The sequence below is a fragment of the Mobula birostris genome, chromosome 9, assembly GCF_030028105.1.
Source record: "Mobula birostris isolate sMobBir1 chromosome 9, sMobBir1.hap1, whole genome shotgun sequence".
NCBI classification, from domain to species: Eukaryota; Metazoa; Chordata; class Chondrichthyes; order Myliobatiformes; family Myliobatidae; genus Mobula; species Mobula birostris.
The window spans coordinates 85,597,744-85,624,635 of record NC_092378.1 but is presented as its reverse complement, the minus strand read 5'-3'; the positions used below and the strand labels follow the sequence as shown (position 1 = coordinate 85,624,635).

At 42.6% G+C, this 26,892-nt stretch overlaps 1 protein-coding gene across 1 annotated transcript in view; it reads left to right on the top strand.

Annotated features, from left to right (window-relative positions):
- The window catches only part of LOC140202421 (delphilin-like), a 366,191-nt gene that overhangs the window by 231,069 nt on the left and 108,230 nt on the right, over window positions 1-26,892 (top strand). Inside the window, exons 4-5 of the mRNA XM_072267289.1 lie at window positions 19,748-19,833; window positions 20,148-20,217. Coding sequence (XP_072123390.1) covers window positions 19,748-19,833; window positions 20,148-20,217 — 156 coding nt within the window. The remainder of the gene's footprint in view (window positions 1-19,747; window positions 19,834-20,147; window positions 20,218-26,892) is intronic.

The window sequence follows — 26,892 nt, the reverse complement described above, 5'->3', positions numbered from 1 at the left end:
GCGTCTGGCTGTTTCCTGGGCCTTGCTTCTTGCTGTCCTTAGCACTTGCATTGTTGCCTGGGTGGGGCAGCATTTGCGCTCTAGTAGTGCAACACGCTGGATGACAGCGGTGAGCTTACTTGAGCTCGCTTCAAAACAGTCCTGTGTCTTGCCCTGTTTCTTCCTGAAGGCTTTGAGTGCAGTGCTGTGGATAGTGTCCCTGAGAGAGTCCCATCTCTACTGAGCATCTCCTTCTGGTGGATCTGCAAGGAGAGCATCCTCCAGTGACTTGATGAACTCCGCCGCTTTGTCTGGGTGCTGTGTCTTACTAGCATCGATGCGTTGCTTGCCTGGAGGCTTGGCGTAGTGCATCTTCTTTGGTCAAAGTCTGATCTTGTAGCAAACCAGAGAGTGATCCATGTCGCAGTCGGCACTCTGAAAGGAACGAGTCATGAGCACGTGTCTCAGCTGATGGCGTCTTGTGATTATCAGGTCTAGCTGGTGCCAGGGTTTGGAGCGGGGATGTCGCCAAGATCACTTTTGTAACACCTGGTTACTTGAGTTACTATTGCCTTCCTATCAGCTTGAACCAGTCTGACCATTCTCCTCTGACCTCTCTCATTAACAAGACTTTTTTTTTTGTCCACAGAACTGCTGGTCACTAGGTGTTTTGTGTATGTTGCACCATTTTCATGCGTAGAAATCCTAGGAAATCAGCAGTTTCTGAGATATTCAATCCACTCTGTCTGGCACGAACAATCATTCCACTTAGATCGCATTTCTTCTCCATTGTGATGTTTGGTCTGAACAAATGAACCTCTTGACCATGTAATGTATAGTTTTGTGCATTGAGATCCTTCCATGTGATTGGCTGATTAGATATTTGCATTAACGAGCAGGTGTACAGGTGTACCTAATAAAGTGCCACTGAATGTATATATAACAAACAGCAGAGATCCCAGCATGGATCCTCACACAACTCCGCTAGTCATGGGCCTGCAGCCAGAAAAAGTCCCATTTACCATATCCTTTGTCTTCTATAACCATATAACCATTACAGCACAGAAACAGGCCATCTCGGCCCTTCTAGTCCGTGCCGAACTCTTACCCTATCCTAGTCCCACCGACCTGCACTCAGCCCATAACCCTCCATTTTTTTCCTGTCCATATATCTATCCAATTTAACTTTAAACGACACCATCGAACCTGCCTCAACCACTTTTGCTGGAAGCTCATTCCACACGGCTACCACTCTCTGAGTAAAGAAGCTTCCCCTCATGTTACCCCTAAAATTTTGTCCTCCAGCTCTCAACCCATGTCCTCTTGTTTGAATCTTCCCCACTCTCAATGGAAAAAGTCTAACCACATCAACTCTATCAATTCCCCTCATAATTTTAAACACCTCTATCAAGTCTCCCCTCACCTTCTACGCTCCAAAGAATAAAGACCTAACTTGTTCAACCTTTCTCTGTAACTTAGAAGGTGAAACCCAGGCAACATTTTCGTAAACCTCCTCTGTACTCTCTCAATTTTATTGACATCTTTCCCATAATTCGGTGACCAGAACTGTACACAATACTCCAGATTTGGCCTTATCAATGCCTTATACAAATTCAACATTACATCCCAACTCCTATGCTCAATGCTCCGATTAATAAAGGCCAGCAAACCAAAAGCTTTCTTCACCACCCTATCCACATGAGATTCTACTTTCAGGGAACTATGCACCATTATTCCTAGATCCCTCTGTCCTACAGCATTCTTTAATACCCTACCATTTACCATGTATGCCCTATTTTGATTAGTTCTACCAAAATGTAGCACCTCACATTTTTCTGCATTAAACTCCATCTGCCATCTTTCAGCCCACTCTTCTAACTGTCCTAAATCTCTCTGCAAGTTTTGAAAACCTACCTCAAAACCTACCTCTAAGCAAGCCAATTTGAAGCCCAATGGCCAAATCATTAAAGATCCATGCATCTTAATGTTCTGGATAAGCCTCCCACTTGGGCCTTGTCAAATGCCCAGTTTTGAAGTGACTGCATCCATCACATGCTCAGCCCGTGAGTTCTAGATTCTGACCAGCTTCTGGATGAAGAAAAAGTACTTTTCAGATCACTTGTAAACCACTTGCTGGATACACTAAACAGATGCTCATCAGGCTTGGGCATGGTAAGTATCTGGTACGTTTTTTCTTTATTCTTCATTCCTCATTTGTTAGAGCACAGAGCAGTGAGAGTGACTCTGGGGTCAGTGTTATGTTCTTTGTATAAGATGTGGGAATTCTGGGTGACCTACAGTGTCCCAGATTACCACATCTGTACCATGTGCACCATTTTGCAGCTCGATAACAGTCAGATGTATCAGTGGAGTTGTTAAGGATCAGGCCTGAACACTGGGTCGAAGGGCCCCTGCTGGTAGCTCTGGATCACGACAGTCTTTAATTTCTGTTTTCTTTCACCTGGCCATGTGGGTTCTGGCCCAGCCCCTTTCCTTTTTGGACTTCCTCCAATTACCTGCTTGTCTCCGCATTTGCACCCACCTGTGTCTAATTTTCACTCATCACCCTGTCCATTTAAACCCCGCCTTGACGAGCATTCTCTGCCAGTTCGTCCCAGTTCTGACCTGTGTCGTCCTAGCTTATCATTGCGACTTCTGCCAACCGATTTTGCCCGTTCCTGGACCTGATTTTTGCCTGTGCGCTCTGGATTGTCTGCCCTCGCCTGACTGCCTTTCCTGGTAAGACCTCTGCCTGCCATTTTGGATTTGTGCCTGCCTTCTGTTTTTGAAAGACTGTCGCCTTTGTGCTCCCTAATAAATCGTGGTGAAAAAGTATTCATTCGTCTGCACTTGAGTCCCACTGAAACCCAACAAGAGTAAAGGAAATTACAGAGACACGAAAGAGGAGCTGGCCAAAATTTATTGGAAGGGAACACTAACAGTGATGATGGCACAACAGAAGTGGCTGGAGTTTCTGGGAGCAAATTGGAAGTTTAGATGCAGTATGTCCCAAAGAAGAAGAAAAGGATGAGCAGCCAGAAATATTGGTAAATATTGGCTCCAATGACATAGGTAGGAAAGGCAGGGAGGTCCTGTGAAGAGATTTTAGGGAGCTAGGTAGAAAGCTGGAAAGCAAAAATTGCCAGGGTAGTAATCTTTGGATTGCTGCCTGTGCCACATGCCTGTGAGAGTAGGACTAGCAGATAAATGCATAGTCGAGGAACTGGTGTGGGGGCAGGAGTTCAGATTTCTGGATCATTGGGATCTCTTCTGGAAACGATATGACCTGTACAAAAGAGATAGGTTGCACCTGAACCTGATGGGGACCAATATCCTTGCGGGCTGATTTATTAGAGGTGTTTGGGAGGGTTTAAACTAATTTGGCAGGGGGATGGGAACTAGAGTGATGGGTTGAGGATGGGCAGTTGGTATATAAGTAGATGCAGTATGAGGTGAGACTGCTAGCAAGGACAGGTTGATGATATGGTGAAATTGCAGTCAACAGAATGAGTTGCAACTTAAAAGGGGGATAAAATTGAAATGGGTGTTGAAAACAGGATGAATGGTGTTATATTTGAATTCATGCAGTATATGAAATAAGGTAATGAAGTTGTAGCACAGTTAGAGATTGGCAGGTATGACTTTATGGGCATCTCTGAGTCGTGGCTAAAAGATTATAGCTGGGAGCTTAACATCCAAGGATACACATTGCATCAAAAAGATAGGGGGATTTCAATATGCAGGTAGATTGGGGAAATCAGGTTGGTGCTAGATCCCGTGAGAGGGAATTTATAGAATGCTTACAAGATAGCTTTTTAGAGAAGCTCGTGGTTGAGCCCACTAGTAGATTGTTGTGCAATGAACTGGAATTGATTAGGGAGCTTAAGGTAAAGGAACCCTTAGTGACCACTGATCAAAATATGATAGAATTTACCCTGCAATTTGAGAGGGAGGAGCTAAAGTCAGATGTATCGGTTTTACAGTGGAGAAAAGAGAATTACAGAGGCATGAGAGAGCAGCTGGCCAAGGTTTATTGGAAAGGGTCACAAGCAAGGATGAGATTAGATTATGAGAAAACTCAATCCTCTTTTATTGTAATTTAGAAATGCATACATGCATTAAGAAATGATACAATGTTTCTCCGGAGTGATATCACAGAAAACAAGACAGACCAAAGACTAACAGTGACAGAACCACATAATTATAACATAGTTACAGCAGTGCAAAGCAATACCATAATTTGATAAAGAACAGACCATAGGCACAGTTAAAAGAAAAAAAAAAAGTTCTCAAAGTCCTGAGTCAACCGACTCCTGAGTCCCCGATAGCAGGCGGCAAAAGGGAGAAACTCTCTGCCATAAACCTCCAGGCACCGTCAACTTACCGATACCTTGGAAGCAGCCAACCCCAGCCAACCCTGAGTACATCCGTCCGAAAACTCTGAGCTTCTGAGCAGCTTCTCCGATACAGCCTCCCGAGCGCCATCCTCTGCCGAGCGCCTTCAACCTCTCCCCGGCTGCTGAAACACGCAAAGCCGAGGATTTCGAGGCCTTCAGCTCCGGAGATTCTGGTTACCACACAGTAGCAGCGGTAGCGAAGCGGGCATTTCAGAAGTTTTCCAGATGTTCCGCTGTGCTCTCATGTCTGTGTCCATCAAATCAGGATTGTGCACAATCCCCTACATGACAAATAACAGATATTCATCACCGAAGTGGCCGCGCGCACTGTTGTTGCACCGCCATCTTCTCCCCCCTCCCGACGGGATGATAGGAGAGCAGCAATGGCAGGAATTTCTGGGAGCAAATTGGAAGGCACAGGATAGATACATCTTTAAAAAGAAGTAGTATTCTAAAGACAGAATGACTCAACCTTGGCTTAAAGGGTAGTCAAAGCCAACATAAAAGCCAAAGAGAGGGCACATAATAGAGCAAAAATTAGTGGGAAGTTAGAGGATTGGGAAACTTTTAAATACCAACAGAAGGCAACTAAAAAAGTCATAAAGAAAGAAAAGATGGCATAGAAAAGTAAGCTAGTCAATGATACCCAAAGTTTCTTGTAATATATAAAAAGTAAAAGAGCAGTAAGAGTAGACATCAGACCGCTGGAAAATGATGCTGGAGAGGGACTAATGCGGGATGTGGAAATGGCAGACAACCTGAGTGAGTATTTTGCATCAGTCTTCTCTGTGAAAGACACTAGCAGTATGCCAGAAGTTCAAGAGTGTCAGCGGGCAGAAGTGAGTCAAGCTGCCATTACTAGGGAGAAGTTGCTTGGGAAGCTCTAAGGTCTGATTGTAGATAAGTCATTTGGAACAGATGGTCTACACCCCAGGGTTCTGAAGGAGGTGGCTGAAGAGATTGTGGAGGCATTAGTAATGATCTTTCAAGGATCACTAGATTGTGGAATGATTCCAGAAGACTGGAAAATTGCAAATGTCACTCCACTCTTCAAGAAGGGAGAGAGGCAGAAGAAAGGAAATTATAGGCCTGTTACTCTGACCCCAGTGGTTGGGAAGGTGTTGGAGTCATTTGTCAAGGTTGTGATTTTGGGCTACTTGGAGATACTTGATAAAATGGACCGAAGTCAGCATGGTTTCCTCAAGGGAAAATCTTGCCTGATAAATTTGTTGGAATTCTTTGAAGAAATAACAGGCAGGATAGATCAAAGAGAACTGATGGATGTTGTGCACTTGGATTTTCAGAAGGCCTTTGAGGTGCCACAGATAAGGCTGCTTAACAAGTTAAGAGCCCATGGTATTACTGGAAAGACACTAGCATTGGCTAATTGGCAGGAGGCAAAGAGTGGAGATAAAGAAAGCCTTTTTTGATTGGCTGTTGGTGACGAGTGGTGTTCTTTTTGCATTATATCTCAATGATTTAGATGACGGAATTGGTAGCTTTGTGGCCAAGTTTGCAGATGATATGAAGATAGGTGGAGGGGTAGGTAGTACTGTGGAAGCAGGGAGGCTGCAGAAGAACTTGGGAGAATGTGCAGATGTGGCAATAGAAAACAGTGCCGGGAAGTGTATATAGTCTTGCACTTTGGTAGAAGAAATAAAAGCGTAGACTATTTTCTAAATGGAGAGAAAATTGAAAAATCTGAAGTGCAGAGGAATTGGAAGTCCTCATGCAAGATTCCCGAAAGGTTGAGTCGGTGGTGAGAAAGGCAAATGCAATGTTAGCATTCATTCATATAAAAACAAGGATGCAATGTTGACTGCTTTTTTTTAATGGCGGGGTGTTTGTTTTTTTTTGCATGTTTTTTTTCTTTTTATTTCTTACGTGTTTTATTTTTTCCTTTAACTTTGTTGTACTTTCAAACCGATGGATGATCTAATGTGTTTTCTTTTTACTCTGTAAAAGCAATAAAGAGATGTTTTTTAAAAAAAGGATGCAATGCTGAGGCTTTGTAAAGTACTGATGAGGCCTCACTGGAGTATTGTGAGCAGTTTTGGTTGCCTCTTAAAACAATGTGCTGACATTGGAGAGGGTTTAGAGGAGGTTCATGACAATGATTCTGGGAGTGAAAGGTTTGATTGATGGGTCTGGGCCTGTACCCACTGGAATTCAGAAGAATGGGAGGGGGGAGAAATCCCATTGAAACCTATCGAATGTTGAAAGGCCTTGATAGGATGGATGTGGAGAAGGTGTTTCATATGGTGGGGGACTCTAGGACCAGAGGGCACAGGCTCAGAATAGAGAACATCCATTTAAAATGGAGATGAGGAGGAATGTCTTTCGCTGGAAGATGGTGAATCTGTGGAAGCTAAGTTATCGGCTATATTAAGTCAGAGGTTGATAGGTTCTTTATTTGTCAGAGCATAAAGTTAGGGGAGAAGGCAGCAGATTGCGGCTGAGAGAGAAACGGATCAGCTGTGATGAAATAGCAGAGCAGACTTGATGGGCCAAATGGCCTAATTCTGCTCCTGTATCTTATGGTCTTCTACTCTACAGTTTTAGGTATGACTGTCGTGGGGATAAGTTTCCATAATTTACCCTGTCTGTATGCCCCACATAACTTTGTATACCTCTGTTAGATCCCTTGTGTTCTGCTCTGATGAAAACAAATATAACCAAAATGTTTTGTCCCAGGGAACGCCCTGTAAATCTCTTTAGTGGAGTCATGCCCTTCCTATGGCATGGTGATGAGAACTACACATAATATTCCAGGTGTGGACTAACCAAGATCTTATTATTTCTACCATGACCTCCATGCTCTTATGGTGCACTGTGATCCTGGGACCATTACAAAGTCTTTTTGGAACTATATTGTTGTGGTCATCACAGAGACTTGGTTGAGAGAGGGACAGGATTGATTGTTTAGTTCCAGGGTTTCAATGTTTTAGAAAAGATAGAGGGAAGAAAAATCAAGGGGAAGAACTTCAAAACTAATCTGGGACAATGTTACAGCTGTAGTAGAGGGACATAATAGAAGGCTCATCTACTGAGTCTATATGAGTAGAACTCAAAAATAAGAAAAGATCAATCACTCTGTTAAGATTACACAATAGACTTGATAAAGTATGTAAAAGGTTAACATGGTCATTAAACATAGCAGCCTGTTTTTTTCTGTAAGGAACCTTGATGACCAACAGATGTGCAAATTTTGTTAGAAAACTATTTCCTCTTGAAGGTAGTCAGCTAGGTTTTTAAGACTCCTTGTGTATTCATGCATAGAGATAGGACAGCTTCAGTCTGTTGTGTGTATAAGTCATTATGACTATATTGTAATTTGTCTTTGGGGGCTGTTATGCAGTAAATAACTTTGGCTCCAGCCTGTCTTGTGTGTGGGGGTGGGGTGGGGGGGGGGGAAGAGGTATCTGGACGAATGTATCTGTGTTGTGAGGGGAATTGTTGGTTAATTAGTGGATTGGGCAGGAACAGTCATAGACTGTTCCTGTTTGAGCGACTAACTGAGTAAGCCCCGGGTGGCTTGGAATAAAGAGTTTGTACTTGTACGGTCTCTGAGTGACTTCATCCGGATTCAACTTCCACAGACTCCCTAGAAGCCATGGGATATTAACAAACAGATAGGCAGATCAAGGAGATGTGCAAAAACAAAAGGGTTGTCACAGTCCACACACAAATGCTGGAGGAACTCAGCAGGCCAGTCAGCATCTATGGAAAAGAGTAAACAGTTGACTTTTTTCCAGAAATATCAACTGTTTACTCTTTTCCTTATATGCTGCCTGGCCTGCTGAGTTCCTCCAGCATTTTGTATGTGTAGCTTGGATTTCCAGCATCTGCAGATTTTCTCTTGTTTGGGGTTGTTCTGGGTGACTCAACTACACAATCACAGACTGGGACCTGTTTTGTGCAAGAGGGTAAAATGGAGTAGAATTTTTTAGGTGCTTCCAAGAGAGTGTCATAAAATTATAGTATGTAGAGCAGGGCCATACTGGACCTTGTATTGGAAATGAGCCTGGCCAGGTGAATGACCTTTCTGTAGGTGAATATTGAGAAAACACTGAACTCAACACCTTAAGTTTTAAGATAGCTACAAAAGGGATAAGAAAGGAAAATGTGAAACTGGGTGAGAGCAAATTATGAGAGCATAAGGCAGGAGCTAGGAAGAGTTAACTGATATTATAATTGGTAACAGAAGGGAATTAGGAGAGCCATTAAAATTTCTTAGAAAGTAGGAAGAAATAGAATCCCAAGTCATTTTACATCAAGAGCAAGAGGATAACTCAGGAGAGAATAAGACAACTCAAGGTTAAAGGAAGGAATGTGTGCTTGGAGGAGGAGAGTGTGGATGATTCTTAAATGAGTATTTTGTGTTGGTATTAACTAAGAAAAGAATATGAAGAATAGTGAAATAATTGTGGAGCGTGCTAATATTCTACTGCCCTCACTGTGTGTGAACACAGCTATGCAGCGAGCTAAATACCTTTCCAAAAATCACCCGATAAGGAAGCTTTCTTTCAGGGTTTTTAATGAAAAGTTTTTTTTCTGTAAAATGCATATTAAATTCAGTACAAAATCATTGCACACCTGAATATACCAATATACCAATACTATTGATTATTCTCAGAACAGGTGTTAACCAAGGTAGTACATGCGCTTAACATCCATATAGACAATCATTGAGACCACCATCATGAATACCTCCAGTAATTGTGGAGGTGTGGCAGCCTACCTTTTCTTAAAATAGTCTCATCTGCCTTGATCTTGGAAGGCATTATCACATCACAGTGGTGCCATGGTAGTGTAGCACCTAGTGCGATGCTATCACAGCTTGGGGCATTGGAATTCAGAGTTCAATCTCGGTGTCTTCTGTAAGGAGTTTGTACATTTTCCCCATGGAACGTGACCGTTTTCTCCAAGTGCTCGGTTTCCTTCCACTGTCCAAAGATGTACTGGTTACCCAGGTTAATTGGTCGTTGTGAGTTGTCCTGTGATTAGGTTAGGGTTAAATCAGGGATTGTTGGGGATTGCAGGGTGGTGCAGCTTGAAGGGCCGAGGTGCCCATTTTGCGCTGTGTCCCTAAATAATAAATAAAAGAAAATTCAATTGGGGTTCTATAACACTGAGCATGTGTAAAGATGCCAGTTTTATCTCCATTGCTATTTGAGTTCAGGGATCACAATTACAGTCCATTGTCAATCAACCTGAGCCCTCATACCTACAACACACATCAAAGTTGCTGGTGAATGCAGCAGGCCAGGCATGCGTTCACCAGCAATTTTGATGTGTGTTGCTTGAATTTCCAGCATCTGCAGAATTCCTGTTGTTTGCCCTCATACCTACAGCCTTGATTGAACTGCCTCAGTGTTTTTGTCGCAGGTGCTAGGATTTGTCTCCCCCAGGCTGCGGGGTCCCTTGTGGCAGGGATTGCTGATGGTGTCACTGGGGTGGGGGAAGAGGTCAATGGTGAAAGGGGTTCCCTTCATTGAGATCTTTCACTTTCACCCTGACAGTTGATTTGGATAACCCATCCTCCTCCTGAGGTGTTTGTCGCTCATCACTGCAGACATCCTGATGGAACTAGTTGGTTATAGCAATTATTAACCTTCAACCATCAAATTCCTGAACTAGCATGAATAACTTCACTCACCACAACACTGAAATGATCACTGAACACAACCTATGGACTTACTTCCAAGGACTCTACAACTCATGTTTTCTGTATTATTTGTTTACTTGCTTATTTATGATGATGATTATTTTTTGTATTTACACAGTTAGTCTTTTGCTCATTGTCAGACTTTATGTATAGTTTTTCATTGATCCTGTTGTAAAGGTTGTCAGACTTTATGTATAGTTTTTCATTGATCCTGTTGTATGTCTTTGTTCTACTATGAATGTCTGCAAGGGAATGAATCTCAGAGTAGTATTGGGTGACATATATATACTTTGATAATAATTCTACTAAGAACTTTGAACTTTGGTTTAGGAAAGAGGTGTTAGATTGGTTTCCCAATCTGCATTAGGACTCATCCCCACATCAGTAGGGTAAGCTCTCATCAGGCAGTCAATTAATCATAAAGAATCACTTGTTGTCTTCAATGTTCAATCAGCTATAAATCCACTTCAAAGATCAACCTCTGTAAGAAATATCTTGTGAGATCGGCAGCGATGATCACTGCCCCTCCCTTGCCAGTGAAGAATAGGAATGAACTGGGAACCATAAGAACAAAAAGTGAAACAAACAACAACTTATTTGTAATAATTGTATGTTCCACTTTAGTTCAATGTCTCCACATTACATTTTCATGTGTCATGCTGAATTTAGGTCCTGGATACAGATCATAGGCCATATGACATAGGAGAAGAATTATGTCAGTTGACTCGTTAAGTTTGCTGCACCATTCCATCATAACTGATTTATTATCCCTCTCAACCCCATTCTCATGTCTTCTCTGTAGCTTTTGTTGACCTTATTAATCAGGAAACTATCAAACTCAAAGGTTGCAAAGGTACATTTAATGTCAAAGAAATGTATAAAATTTACATCCTGAAATGCTTTTTCTTCACAACCATCCACGAAAACAGAGGGGTGTCCCAAAGAATGAACAACAGTTAAATGTTAAAACCCCAAAGTTCCCCCCCCCCAGCTTGCCCTCCCTCCTGTGCATAAGCGACAGTAAACAACAATCTCCCCTCTCCCCACTGGCAAAAAAAAAATCATCAGCACTGCCACCAAGCACTCAAGCATGAGAAAAGCAACAGCAAAGACACAGACTTGCAGTTACCCCAAAGACCTCGCATTTCACCCAGTATTTGACATACCACAGGCTCTCTCTCTCTCTCCCTAATAAGAGAGAAAGAGATGTCTCCATTTTCACAGTGAGCAGGGAGACATAACAAACAACTCGCTGGTTTACAATGTTAAAACTCTGTTACCTCACTTTTTTCGAGCTCTGTGCCCAAAGATCTGGGCACACCGACCCCCCCGCCCCCGACAATACACGGGTCTCCTGCCGTGACACCGACCTTCGATCTACCTATCTCCAGAGCCTTGAGATCCTAGGCCTCCAAAGTTGAGTCGGACTCTTAGGCCGAGCCCTTGGCATGCCAAACTACAGCCAGTTATGAAACCCCGAAAGTGGGTCTCATTGCCGCAAAGAACCATAATCAGCATGTAACTCCAGGTCAGGGTCTTCAAAAGAACCCTGAAAGGGAAAAATAAAGATATTAAAGATGGAAATAGAGCTGTTTCCAAAGATGCAAGCAAAGGAGTGTTTGTATAGTGCCATCATTACTTCGCTCCACCTCCAAGGTCTGTTTAAAACTCTATTTTAAATATACTCAATGACTTGAGCTCCACAGCTATCTGTGGCAATGAATTCCTCAGGTTCATCACACTCTGGCTAAAGAAATTCCTCCTCATCTCTGTTCTAAAGGGAAATCCTTCTAATTTAAGGCTATGCCCTTTGATCCTGAATTTCCCACTGATGGCACAGTGAATGCATGGACACCAAACGTCTTGGTGCATTATATTTTGAATCAGGAACATTGTGGCCCATTATTTCCCACAATTTAGAGTCTTCAGTAGTATTGCTCTCTTTCATCACCAATGCACATATGCTAAAGAAACACATTAACCAATGCTATAACTGAATGGTGCTGGAGCATTGTGAGATTTCTCACTCTTATGGGGGAAATAAGAATATGTGGTCAGAATGCTAGCAGTGGGAATGCAAATAGTACTATTCTGAAATAAGGTACTTGCTTCACTTTGCCAATGGCACTCTCCTGCCCAGGTTAAAAATATGTCTTGCAATCCTGTGGAAGGCTAATCACAAAGCTGTTAGTAGTGGCTGAGAATGCATGTCAATAGAGCAGACAACTGTCTGCATCTGTTAGCTCTTGTGAGGAAATAGTTCCTGGCTGTATCAATTAGAGTTGTGCCAATGCACTGAGCTTGCACTGTGGTACATGTAATTTGAATGCCTCTTCCTTTGAATGATCTTTAGTGGCTGAAACCTATTCTGTTAACTGCTGCACTATAGATATGGCAAACCTGCTTCAATGGACATGCCTATCATTTCTTGACTGGCAAGAATAGGAATTGTTCTGCTGAATGTCCTCTGAGAGATTGGAGTAAGGCACCATTATTTTTTTTAATCTCTCATTGGCTTTTGAAATGTATCCACATTAGCCTTCTCATGTAGCCTGTTCTATTGTAGTCTTCACCTGAGTCCTTTAATGTAGAATTAATATGTAACCTTGAGAGTAAATTCCCTTGCCCCTAGGCAGCAGCTTGCTCATACAGATGAAACCCAAGTCTCTAAACTGCCTAAGATCTGAGCTAGTACTAAGTGCCAAGCATAATGACTCAGTGTTGTTTTCTTCTTCCTTACAAAATATTTTTTTCTAGTGGTGAGGCAGTGTAAGCTTAGTTGAGTATCTAAAGACTTCATTAGTAAAGGCAAAAAAAAAGCATAATGATTTGAAGGGGCGGCTCATGAGAGGAGCACCCAGGAGATGTAGACAGCATCCTGTGTAGAGGGGAGGGAGCATCTGAAGGGATAAAATAGGAATATATTTCTTCACTAATTATTCTGAATTATCCTGGGCCTCAAAAAGCGGCATCCATCAATAAGGACCCCCATCACCCAGGATATGCCCTGTTCTTGTTATCATCGGGAAGGAGGCACAGGAGCCCGAAGGAACACAGTCAATGATTCAGAAACAGCTTCTTCCCCTCTGCCATCCAATTTCTGAATGGTTATTGAACCCATGAACACTAATTTTTGAACTTATTTAATTTAACTCTCTCTCTTTTATATATACACACACACACGCTCACATACACATACTGTAATTCACAGGGTTTTTTCTATTAGAATACCATAAGATTATAAGATATAGGAGGAAATTGGGCTATTTGGCCCATCGAGTCTGCTCCACTATTTCATCATGGCCAATGCATTTGCTCTGTCAGCCCCATTTTCCTGCTTTCTCCCTGTATCCCTTCATGCCCTGACTAATCAAGAATCTATCAGCCTCTGCCCTAAATATACCCAATGACTTGGCCTCTACAACCGCCTGCGGACACAAAGTCCATTGGTTCACCACTCTCTGGCTAAAGAAATTCTTCCTCATCTCCATTCTAAAAGGACCCCCCTCTATTCTGGGGCTTTGCCTCTGGTGTTAGACTTCCCCACCATAGGAAACATCCTCTCCACACCCACTCTATCAAGGCCTTTCAACATTTGATAGGTTTCAGTGAGGTCACCCCCCCCCCCCATTCTTCTTAATTCCAATGAATAGAGGCACAGAGCCATCAAACACTCCTCATATCACTCCTCAGTCTTTCAATCCTGGAATCATCTGCATGATCCTGCTTTGACCCTCTCCAATGTCAGCACATCCTTTCTTAGATAAGAGGCCCAAAACTGCTCACAATACTCCAAGTGAGGCCTCACCAGTGCTTTATAAAGCCTCAATGTTACATGCTTGTTTTTATATTCTAGTCCTCTCGAAATGAATGCTAACGTTGCATTTGCCTTCCTCACCAGCAACTCAACCTGCAAATTAACCTTCAGAAAATCCTGCATGAGGACTCACAAGTCCATTTTGAATTTTCTTTCCATTTAGAAAATAGTCTATGCTTTTATTTCTTCAACCTAAAGTGCATGACGATACACTTCTTGATACTGTATTCCATTTGCCACTTCTTTGCCCATTCTTCTAATCTATCTGTCTTTCTGTAGCCTCCCTACTTCCACAAAACTACCTGCCCCTCCACCTACTTTGGTGTCGTATACAATTTAGCCAGAAAGCCATCAATTCCGTCATCCAAATCATTGACATTTAATTGAAAATGAGGCGGTCCCAATACAGAATCCCTGGAACACCACTAGTCACCAGCAGCCAACCAGAAAAGGCTCCCTTTATTCCCACTCTTTATTTCCTGCCAATCAACCAATGCTCTATCCATGTTAGTATTCTTCCTGTAATACCATGTACTCCTAACTTGTTAAACACCATCATGTGTGGCACCTTGTCAAAGACCTTCTGAAAATCCAAGTGCACATCATCTACAGATTCTCCTTTGTCTATTTCTTGTTATTTCTTCCAAGAATTCCAACAAATTTGTCAGAAAAGATTTTCCCTTAAGGAAACCATGGTGACTACAACCTATTTTATTATCTGACTCCAAGAACCCTGAAACCACATACTTAAAAATAGACTCCAACATCTTTCCAACCACTGAAGTCACACTAGTTAGCCTATAATTTCCTTTCTTCTGCCCCTCTGCCTTCTCAAAGAGTGGGGTGTTATTTGCAATTTTCCCTTCCTTCAGAATCATGTCAGAATCTTGAAAGATCATTGCTAATGCCTCCATAATCTCTTCAGCCACATCTTTCAGAACCCTGGGATGTATACCATCTTGTCCAGTTGACCTATCTAACTTCAGACCTTTTAGTTTCCAAAGCAAGTTCTACCTAGTAATGAAAGCTTGACTCACTTCTGCCTCCTGACACTCTTGAATCTCTGGCATACTGCTAATGTCTTCCACCGATGCAAAATACTCAACTCAGGTTCAAAGGTTTCAAAGGTACATTTAATGTCACAGAAACTTATACAACGTATATCCTGAAATGCTTTTCCTTCGCAACCATCCACGAAGACAGAGGAGTATCCCCAAAGAATGAATGACAGTTAAATGTTAGAACCCCAAATTCCCGCCCCCCAGCTCCCCTCCCTCCTGCACGTAAACTGCAGCAAGCAGCAATTCAAGCAGAAGTAGTTCATCCGTCATTTCCATGTTCCCCATTACTACCTCTCCAGCATCATTTCCCAGCAGTACGATATCTTACCTCTGTTTTACATTTTATATATCTGAAAAAACTTTAAGTATCCTCTTTAATTTTATTGGCTACCTTTGTATTCCACCTTTTCCTTCTTTATGACTTTTTTAGTTGCCTTCTGTCAGTTTTTAAAAGCCTCCCATTCCTCTAAATAACTACTAACTTTACTCTATTATATGCCCTCACTCTGGCTTTTATGTTGGCTTCGACTTCTCTTGTCAACCATGGTTGTGTCATCCTGCCTTTAGAATAATTCTTCCTTTTTGCAATATATATAATCCTGTGCCTTCCAAATTGCTCCCAAAAATTCCATAAGACCATAAGACATAGGAGCAGAAATAGGTCATTCAGCCCATTGAGTCTGCTCCATCATTCCATCATGACTGATCCTGGATCCCACTCAACCCCATACACCTGCCTTCTCACCATATCCTTTGATGTCCTGGCCGATCAGGAAGCGATCAACTTCCACCCTAAATATATATCTGTGGGCTTGGCCTCCACCACAGTCTGTGGCAGAGCATTCCACAGATTCACTACTCTCTGGCTAAAAAAATTCCTCTTTACCTCTCTTCTAAAAGATTTCCCCTCAATTTTGAGGATGTACCCTCAAGTTCTGGATTCCCCCACCATAGGAAACATTCTCTCCACATCCATCCTACCTAGTCCTTTCAACATTTGGTAGGTTTCATTGAGATCCCCCCATGTTCTTCTAAATTCCAGTGAGTACAGGCTCAAGCTGCCAAAAGTAGGAGGAGGAGAAGATGGCGGTGTGACGCAGCGCGCAGCGACCACTCCGGTGAATGCTATCTGTAATCTGTCAAGTAGGGTGCCGTGCATAATCCTGATTTGATGGAGACAGATGCGAGAGCACAGAGGAACATCTGGAGAAACTTCTGAAATGCCTTCTTCGCTGCCACTGCTACTGTGTGATCCAGAATCTCCAGAGGAGAAGGCCTCGAGTCCTCGGCTTTGCTTGTTGCTTGGCGGCCGGGGCAGGGTCGAAGTGCTCGGCAGAGTTGGTGCTTGGTGTCGGAGCCTCGAAGTTTTCAGACGGACTCAGAGTCGGCTGTGGTTGGGTGCTCCCAATGCATTGACAGTTGTCTACGCCTGGAGGTTTATGGCAGGGAGAGTTTCTCCCTTCTGCCGCCTGCTATCGGGCCTATCGGGAGGCGATAGGAACTTAAAGATTTTTTTTACTGTGCCCGTGGTCTGCTCTTTATCAAATTACGGTATTGCTTTGCACTGCTGTAACTATATGTTATAATTATGTGGTCTTGTCAGTGTTGGTCTTTAGTTTGTCCTGTTTTTTTGTGATATCACTCTGGAGGAACATTGTATCATTTCCTAATGCATGCATTTCTAAATGACAATAAACGAGGAGAGTGTCCTCATAATCTAACCTAATCTAAACTCTCCTCATATGTTAACTGCTTCATTCCCAGAATTATCCTTGTGATCCTTCTCCAATGACAACACATCCTTTCTAAGATATGGGGCCCAAAACTGTTGACAATACTCCAAGTGCGTCTTATAAAGTCTCAGTATTATCTCACATAAAAGTTGCTGGTGAACACAGCAGGCCAGGCAGCATCTCTAGGAAGAGGTACAGTCAATGTTTCGGTCCGAGGCCCTTTGTCAGGACTAACTGAAAGAAGAGCTAGTAAGAGGAGAAATATCTTACTAGCACTTCTTTCAGTTAGTCCTGACAAAGGGTCTCGGCCCGAACCATCAACTGTACCTCTTCCTAGAGATGCTGCCTGGCCTGCTGTGTTCACCAGCAACTTTTATGTGTGTTGCTTAGAATTCCAGCATCTGCAGATTTCCTTGTGTCAGCATTATCTCCTTGCTTTTATATTCTATTCCCCTTGAAATGAATGCCAACATTGTATTTACCTTCTTTACCACAGACTCAACCTGTAAATTAACCTTCTGGGAGTCTTGCATGAGGACTCCTAAGTCCCTTTGCACCTCTGATGTTTGAACCTTCTCCCCATTTAGATAATAGTCTGCATTGTTGTTCCTTTTACCAAAATGCATTATTATACATTTCCAAACATTGTATTCCATCTGCCACTTTTTTGCCCATTCTTCCAATTTGTCCAAGTCCTGCTGTAATCGCATTGCTTCCTCAGCACTACCTACCCCTCCACCTATCTTCATATCATCTACAAACTTGGCCACAAAGCCATCAATCCCATTATCCAAATCACTGACAAACAATGTGAAAAGTAGTGGTCCCAATACTGACCCCCAAGAAACACCTTTAGTTGCTGGCAGCCAACCAGAAAAGGCCCCTTTACTCTGACTCGCTGCCTGTCAGCCATTGCTGTATCATGCCAATATCTTTCCTGTAACGCCATAGAATTTTATCTTGTTAAGCATCCTCAAGTTTGGCACCTTAACAAGTGCCTTCTGAAAATCCAAGTAAATAACATCCACTGCCTCTCTTTTGTCCACCCTGCTTGTTACTTCCTTGAAGAACTCTAACAGATTTGTCAGGCAAAATTTCCCTTGATAGAAACCATGCTGACTTTGACTTATTTTATCATTAGTCTCCAAGTACCCTGAAACCTCATCCTTAATAATAGACACCAATGCTTTCGCAATCACTGAGATCAGGCTAACTGGCCTATCATTTCCTTTCTTTTGCCTTACTCCCTTCTTAAAGAGTGGAGTGACATTTGCAATCTTACAGTCCTCTGCGACCATGCCAGAATCAAGTGAATTTTGAAAGATCATGACCAATGCATCTATTATCTTTTTAGCAACCTCTCTCAGAACTCTGGGCTTATTTACATTAAGCTCCCTAATAAGATTTGGGTTGTTACACAACATCCAATCTGAGATAGCTTTTCCCCGAGTAGGCTCAAACATAAGTTGCTCTTTTAATAAAAACAAAAGTCTCATAAGCATTTACCAAATTCCCTCTCTTGCAATCTAACAGCAACCTGATGTTCCCAAATTCCTTTTATATTGAAGTCCTCCATTACAATTGTAACATTACCCTTATTACATAAATGGTGTACTTATTTTTGAGGGGAACAACAGCATGTGTACTCTGCATAGGCTGCCCATTTCCCTTCCTTATCTTGACAGTCAACTAGTTCCCCGGGGGTGATCACCTCCCTGTGGCTCCTATCTACCACCTCCTTATTGTCCTGTATGAGTCAAAGGTCATCAAACTGTAGCTCCAGTTCCTTAATACGTTCTCAGAGGAGCTGCAGCTCAGTGCACCTGGTGCCGATGTGGTTATTCGGAAATGTGATTATCCGGGATGCTGAAGGTCTTCTAGAATTCCCACATCTCAGACAACAGAACAAAACACTGTCCCTGAAGCCATTCTCACTGCATTAACTGTGCCCTAACAAATGAGGAATGAAGAACAAAGAAAAGAAAGAAGTCTAATTGATACTTTTCTCATCCAAGCCTGATGAGCCAAAGTCACTCCAACACGGGCTCACTCACATAATAGCCACTCCAAGAGTTGCCGCTCTGCTTGTACATGCTTTTTTTTAAAATTTGCCCTTTCTAATGAATCCCGGTCAGTGATTGGTCGCAGTCCAACTCTGGAAAAACTACTAGAAAGCACTGCCTTTTTAATCTTGGGAGTACAAACTTAAATGAAAAGGTAGCTGCCTTCTTGCTCAATGATGGGGCACCATGCAACTACTATTATTATGTATTGCATTGTACTGCTGCCACAGAGACAGCATACTTCACGACATATGCCAGTGATATTAAACCTGATTCTGATTCTGATATTCAGAATATTGCTGTCATGGTGTGAGCAAGGCAATGGTTGCTTGTAAGTAGTCTCTTACCCAAGGGAGGTGTTGGATCTTGGGCATATTCCTGTCTCAAACAGAGAACAATACTTGGCTAATTTATCTTGCAAGATAGATGGAAAAGTTAATGTGTCATGAAGAGGTTCGCCATGGTGAAATATGCCTGTCTTCGCTGAACGGGAAGTGAACAATTAGTACAAGGATGCTGCCATGTTGGATTTATCAGATGAAATGTAAGGGTTTCTTTAACATTGACTAAACAATTGAGGCAATAACATTTTGTGTACTTTTCCATGTTTGTGATGACTTGCCTCTGTCAATAATTATTCTTCGGTAGCTTACCCATTTTGATATGGTAGCCTCCTGTCACCCTGTTATAAACTGTGTACTTTATCCAAGGACCAATTTGGTCATTTTCAGCTTATCTGAGGATCCATGGTAAAATAATATTTTACAGTATCAATCAGATGTAGCGATAATATCCCCTTTAAGATCTCTTGAAGATCCCAGACTTTGCTTAAGTAGGATAGGTTACATGTTATTTCTTTACTAATATGGCTTTATTGTGCAATAATCAGAATATGAATGCATGGCAAATTTTAAATTCACGCATGTCGGGTATCTGCAGCGCTGGGGAAATAGGTCCAGGTTTTATATGCAGCTCGGTTGAGTAATTGTCTTTTCAATAAATTACAATTATTTCTTTCTTTCTCAACAGAACGATCCGAGTATACAAAGGTCACAAGAGCTTTGGCTTTACATTGCGTGGCCATGGCCCAGTATGGCTTGAGTCTGTTCTTCCAGGTGAGTTATAAACATTTCCCAGATGCACAGCACAGTGATGGTTTGTCGTTACGCACAGCTATCAATAGATTTTATTCGCAAAACTTGACAAAGAATCTGCTGGAGATTTTGCTCCTATTTTCAAGGATGTTTAGTGAGTGATGTAGGTGTTGTTGGACTTCTACTTGACAAGAAAACTTAGCCTATACTTAGCTTCAGGAAAAGTGGGAGGAAGTCAGTGAAACAGGTAAAATATTACCAGTGAAAATGTTCAGGTGATGGCATTGGTTAACAGTTGTTGAATATCCCTCTTGCTCACCATATGTCTCTTTCAGGAAGTCCAGCTGAGAAGTCTGGATTGAAGGCAGGGGATCGAATTCTGTTTCTCAACGGGTTAGACATGCGGTAGGTTCAGAAGACATACTGAATGCATCGGGCATCCTTGTGCATGAAAACATGTTTGTGTTAGTCATGAACGGGAGGCATATTAAAAGTAAAGCTGTCTTATGAAAGAAGACACAACATCATTCATTTTAGAGGATAATCAGGGTGTCCTCCATTAAGGCCATGGGTAGAACTTAGAAATAAGAAGGAGAGAGTCACTGGTGGGATTGTATTATAGCCTCCCCCATAGTCAGCAGGAATTGGAGGAGCAGATGCAGAAAAATATAATAGGTTAGTATTGGTGGGAGATTTTAACTTCCTTAATACTGACTGGGACAATCACAGTGTGAAAAGCTTGGAGTGGGATTTGTGAAATGTGTACAAGAAAGCTTAAGTTATAGAATATAGAAATCTACAGCACATTACAGGCCCTTCAACCCACAATGATGTGCCAACCATTTAACTTAGGTCTCCCCAACCTTTTTTGCACTGCGGACCGGTTTCATATTGACAATATTCTTGTGGACCGGCCAACCGGTGGGGTGGGCTGGGTGGTAGGGTTGCCAACAGACAAGAGTAGCAGTCAAATACGTTGTTTACCACGTGAGTCTACAATGATCATGAAGCCTTGCGCGGGCACCAGTGCGCATGCCTGATTTGCGCACGCATGTACGTGCCGATTTTTTTTCTATAAATCGTTTTTGGCGATTCTGTGGGGGGGTGGGGGTGGTGTTAATCACAACCGGAATATAGGTGATAAGTGGCTAATACACTCAATTTTGTTTCTAAAAGTGTTTATCTAACGAATTTAATATTAAACATACCATGCATATTTTCCTCGCATGAATATAGTGATAAGTCAATTATTGGGGAGGACAGGGGGGCTTGAAGTAAGTGTTGAATGAACTTCCAGTAGAAGTGGTAGAGGCAGGTTCGATATTATCATTTAAAGAAAAATTGGATAGGTATATGGACAGGAAAGGAATGGAGGGTTATGGGCTGAGTGCAGGTCGGTGGGATTAGGTGAGAGTAGCGTTCAGCACGGACTAGAAGGGCAGAGATGGCTTGTTTCCGAGCTGTAATTGTTATATGGTTATATAAGTTAATAGCATCATAACATTTTAAGTAACGTTTGGATATTAAACACACAGCACATATTTTCCCCGTATGAACATATAAAATCATTGCAACAGACCAATATCGCTGAATCAGTGGGAGCCCTGGGCTGGTTTTCCTGCAACCACACGGTGCCATTGAGGGGTGATGGGAGACAGCGATACTCGAAGGAGGTTCCTTATGTCCAGTCTATTCCGCAATTTAGTTTTCGTTGCATTCATTGCAGAGATATGTTGGAAATGGAAGCAACGTTTTCAGTGCTTTCCTGGCTATCTCAGGATATTTAGCCTTGACTTTGATCCGAAATGCCGGCAGAGATGTTATGTCAAACATGCTTCTCAGCCCGCCAGCAAGCTCAGAGTTGATCTCCTTCCCGCGCTGACATGAATAATGCGTGCGTAATGACCTCGCATGCGTAATGGCTCAACAGTGTGTGACAGGGAATGAGGAAAGGTGCAGCTGACTCATATTGCCAAGTCATATCGTTTCCTCGCGGCCTGGTAGTGCATGCTTTGCGGCCCGGTACTGGTCCGCGGCCCGGTGGTTGGGGACCGCTGATTTAACCTACTCGAAAAACTGCCTAGAATTGCCCTACCACATAGACCTCTATTTTTCTAAGCTCCATGTACCTATCGAAGAGTCCCTTAAAAGACCCTATCGTATCCGCCTCCACCACCGCCGCCGGTAGTACACTTCACTCACCCAACACTCTCTGTGTGAAAAACTTACCTCTGACCTCCCCACGGTACCTATTTTCAAGCACCTTAAAACTATGCCCCCGTGTGTTTGCCATTTCAGCCCTGGGACAAAGGCTCAAGGCCTTTGATCAAGGCCTCTGTATGAGAGGGACCTACTAGAGAATGTGCGACACTGGACCTCCTTGTAAGAAATAAGGACAAGTGATGGAAGTGTCTTGCAGTGAACACTTTGGGTGCAGTGATAATAATTTTATTAACTTCAATATCGTTATGGAGAAGGATATGATCTGCTCACAATGTAAGATCCTGAACTGGGGCATTGGAAGCATTAGGTGGGATCATGCAGTGGTTGGGTGAATGTGATTGTTTCCCAGGAAAGGTATGTCTGCTGAATGGGAGGCCTTCAAAAGTGTGATAGAAAGAGTTTATGGCCTGCATATTCCTTTTGGGGAAAAGGGCAAGGCTAGCAGTTTTTGGAAATCCTAGTTGATGTAGATATTGAAGCTGTGGTTAAGATAAAGAGGGAGGCATACAGTGCATATGAACAGTTGGTAACTAGTGAATTTCTTGATGACTACAAGTGTAGGACTGCACTTAAGAAACAAGTTAGGAAGGTAAAAAGATGACATAAGAACGATCTGGCAGACAACGTGAGGCAAAACCCCAAGAGATTCTATAGGTGTATAAGATGTAAGAGGATAGTTAGGGAGAGAAAAGTCTCTTTAAAGATCAGTGTGGCTATCTGTTTGCAGAACCAAAAGGAACGGGTGGAAAGTTCAATGAATATTTCTGTTCAATTTTTACTGTGGAGAAAATGATGGAAAGTAAGGTTGTCTGGGACCACATAACAGATTACATGGATTAGGCTTTTAAGGCCATAAAAGTGCATTAAGGTGCATAAATCACTAGGGCCTGACCTAGTGCATTCTCAGACCTTGTGGGAAGCTTTATAAGAAATTGTGCAGACCATTGCAGAGATTTTTGCTTCACCTCTGGCCACAGGTGAGGTTCTGGAGAACTGAAGAGTGGCTGATGTGGTACCATTGTTTAAAAAAAATGTAGTTTAAAAACAAGCCAGGAAACAAAGGCCAGTGAGTCTGGTATCAGTGGCTGGAAAATTGCTGGAGGGAATTCAGAAGGACAGGATTAACCAGCACTTAGAAGACAGGGTCTGATTCCAGACAGTTAGCATGGCTTTATGCACAGGAAGTCATGTCTGACAAATCTCCTTGAGCTCTTCAGGGAGGCAGCCAAGAGAGTAGATGAGGGTTGGGCTGTGGATGATGTCTTTATGGATTTTTGCAAGGCCTTTGACTCAATGGTAGGAAGACTGTGCAGTAGGAAATGGATAGTAGTGAATAAGGGTGGTTTCTTGGATGGGAGGCCTAGGTCTAGTGGTACTGTATTAGAATCAACTATATTATCACTGACATACTATATGGCATGAAATTTGTAGTTTTGTGGCAGCAGTATAGTGTAAGACATAAAATATTGCTATGGGTTGTAATAATAAATAAATAGTGCAATACTTCAAGTTTGTTTAATTGTCATTCAACCATATGTGAATACCCATGAATACAGCCAAATGAGACAGTGTTCCTCCAAGGTTAAAGTGCAAAACACAGTATAAGATAGCAGTAAACATACAGTCACAAAAAAATATAATATAGCCCAAGTCCCTGAGTAACATGACTTGTAAATTGCTGATGCATGGGTGTTGTCAGCAAGAATAAGCCCTCAGCTGTCCGCAGACAAATGCATGCGTGGACGCAATCCAGTTTGTCTTCCACTAAGTGAATACTGGAGGGCAGCACCAGTGGGAGGGACCCGTCTTCAGTCCAGCATGGATGCCATGCTAAACCTCCTTGGGTGTTTCCCCTCCTGGGCAGCTGCAACAGGTGACACTGCAGCATGAGACCACGCAGTTCCCCCACTGTTCGTCTTGCCAATAAACCAGTGAACTGGACTTGCAGCGTTCTACATTACCAATGTCCCACAGGGTCTTGCAATCACTTTTGGACCGTACGCCACCTTCGTGCACTGACTCCAATGCTTTTCTGTAGCAGGCAAAAAGAGGTAGTGTTCATGGTTCATAGACCAATCAGAAATCTGATGGCACAGGGTGTGGTACTGGGACCTTTGTATGTAATTATATGAATGATTTGGATGTGAATGTACTAGGCATGGATAATATGTTTGCAGATGATACTAAAATAGGTGGTGTGTAGATAGTATAGAAGGTTATGAAAAGTTACAGAGGGCTCTTGATATGTCTTCACTGATAATAAAGTAATTGGACCCAGCAGAAATGTATTCCTACACCTCAACCACACTTTGTTTTATTTGTGCCCAAGGAGAATAGTATGGCTCTGTCACCACACTGTTCTGAATTCTGAACAAAAAATGTCATTTAGATTATGAGGACACTCAGTCCTCGTTTATTGTCATTTAGAAATGCATGCATTAAAAAATGATACAATGTTCCTCCAAAGAGATATCACAGAAACACAAGACAAACCAAGATTAAAACTCACACAACCACATAATTATAACATATAGTTACAATAGTGCAAAGCAATACCGTAATTTGATAAAGAGCAGACCATGGGCACGGTAAAAAAAAAAGTCTCAAGTCCCGATAGCCCCATCATCTCACACAGATGGTAGAATGAAGAAACTCTCCCTGCCTACCCAACCGCAGCCAAATCTGAGTCCGTTAGAAATCTTCGAGCCTCCGACCAGCCCTCTGACACCGAGCAACATCTCTGCTGAGTGCTTTGACCCTGCCCCGGCCACCGAACAACAAACAAAGCTGAGGGCTCGGGGCCTTCCCCTCCGGAGATTTCGGATCACACAGTAGCAGCGGCAGCGAAGCAGGCATTTCAGAAGTTTCACAGATGTTCCTCCGTGCTCTCATGTCTGTCTCCCTCAAATCAGGATTGTGTATGGCAACCTACTTAACAGATTACAGATATCATTCACCGGAGTGGCCGCGCAAGCTGCGTTGTGCCGCCATCTTCTCCTCCATCTTCTGTATTTTTATACAGAATTGGCTAGCAATTACAGATATTGACCATTTGGTAAACTATGTTTGAATTAAAGACTCAAAGTATATTTATTTCCATAGTATGTGTACTTAATACAACTCTGAGATTCATTCTCCTGCAGGCAGCTGTGAAATTTAGAAATATCAGGGAACCTATTCAAGAAAACATCAAACATCCAATGTGTGAAAAAAGAATAAATTTTGCAAATGGGAAAAAAACGAGTGAACAACACACACAATATTGAATATCAGATCAGGAGTCTAGTAGAATTTAGTTTACTTCAGTTCAACACTGCACTGCTAGCCTACTGCAGGCTGTTGACTAGTGTTCCCAAAGCGCCCCATTCTGCGCCAAACGCCCCGATGAAGCCACTGAAAAACAGCAAAAAAAAGAATAACCAGAATCCAGGAATACATACAACATGAATCTTCAAGTCTCCCAAAACAAGTCGACAACTTGCAACATAGGTTCCGGACCCCCGCACTTTCCTCCAAGAACAGCTAACAAGAGGATGAGGAAGACTGGTCAAACATAGGCAGACGGCACTGAGCATCCACTTGTCCTCTGCTCTTGTCCTTGTTGACTTTCAACCTTGCTCATCAGAGAGAAGCAGTAGAGCCGATCATGAGCTTGCGCCCTCAGTGCCTCAATCGGAGAGGAACAATGGAGAGAAACAATGGAAATGAGATTCACACTTCGTCTCCAGGCTGCTCAATCTGCAGCTAAACTGGTGATATTCTCGGGTGTATCAGGCAACACTCCTGGCTAATAGTAGCACAGGTATCACCTCTCTTAAACAAAAAATCTAGTGCTATTTGATTTAAAGGGCCATGGTTTGGATTGCCGCCATTTCAGCAGGAATGGCATTGATGTCCTGGCTCATAATGTAGTGCTAAGGCTGTATCATCAGCCATTTCTCCAGCAGCGCTGAGGCTATGTTAGTGCTTTCATGAGTCAGTCCAGTAGGTCCCTAGAACAGGAACACAACAATCCAGAAACACTCAAGTTTCTGTAGTCCTTTGCTGGTGGTCCCACACAGTAGGATGGGGGGGGGGGGAGAGGGAGAGAGAGAGAGAGGAAAAAAAAGAGTTGACAGGCACAGCATGTGTGATGCTGTGTAGGCCAGATATCAATAACCCCTCCATGGATTTGGTTAGGGGCAGAGAGCCCATTTTTAAGGCGTACTTCTGGCAGCCTGTGATAGGCCTGGTGGCCATGTGCCTGATAAGTATGATTAGCAGGATTTGGAGGGTCACCAGTAGTACAAATATTGCACATACTGCATTAAGTCTCTTGATGATTACAGTAAAATACTTCATCCCTATCCCTATGAACTAGCTTCAGCACAGTGGAGTTATGCAATGCGTTGTAAGTAGGTTGATACCAACCCTCAAATCAGTTTTATCGGCAAGAGTCATTCCTATGGGCAGTGCAGTCCCTACTCCCTTTACAGTTTTAGTTTCATTATCAAAGTAAAACATAGAATCGAAATCATTATGATTCAGGGGTCTCAGCAACATTGGCAGCCTACTTTCTGAATGTATAGGCCATTAGATCACACCCAACAACCTGACCCGTTAGTATGTGATGCATATTCATAACTAAGCAAAGGAAAGTGTTAGGAGTATTAATATTGTGAGACACTGCTGCATTTAGGTAGAAAATAGATGTTCAGATTACCCAAAAATTAATAAACAGTGATTTCTTAAGGTGGCAAATAGCAAAGATCAAGAATTTGGTCCATCAGTCCTTATCATCAAGGTTCTTCTGGCCACGTGTTCCCTGGTCCGGTAGCACCAGTGGCCTAACGTGCGAAGTGTATATCCGCATCAACT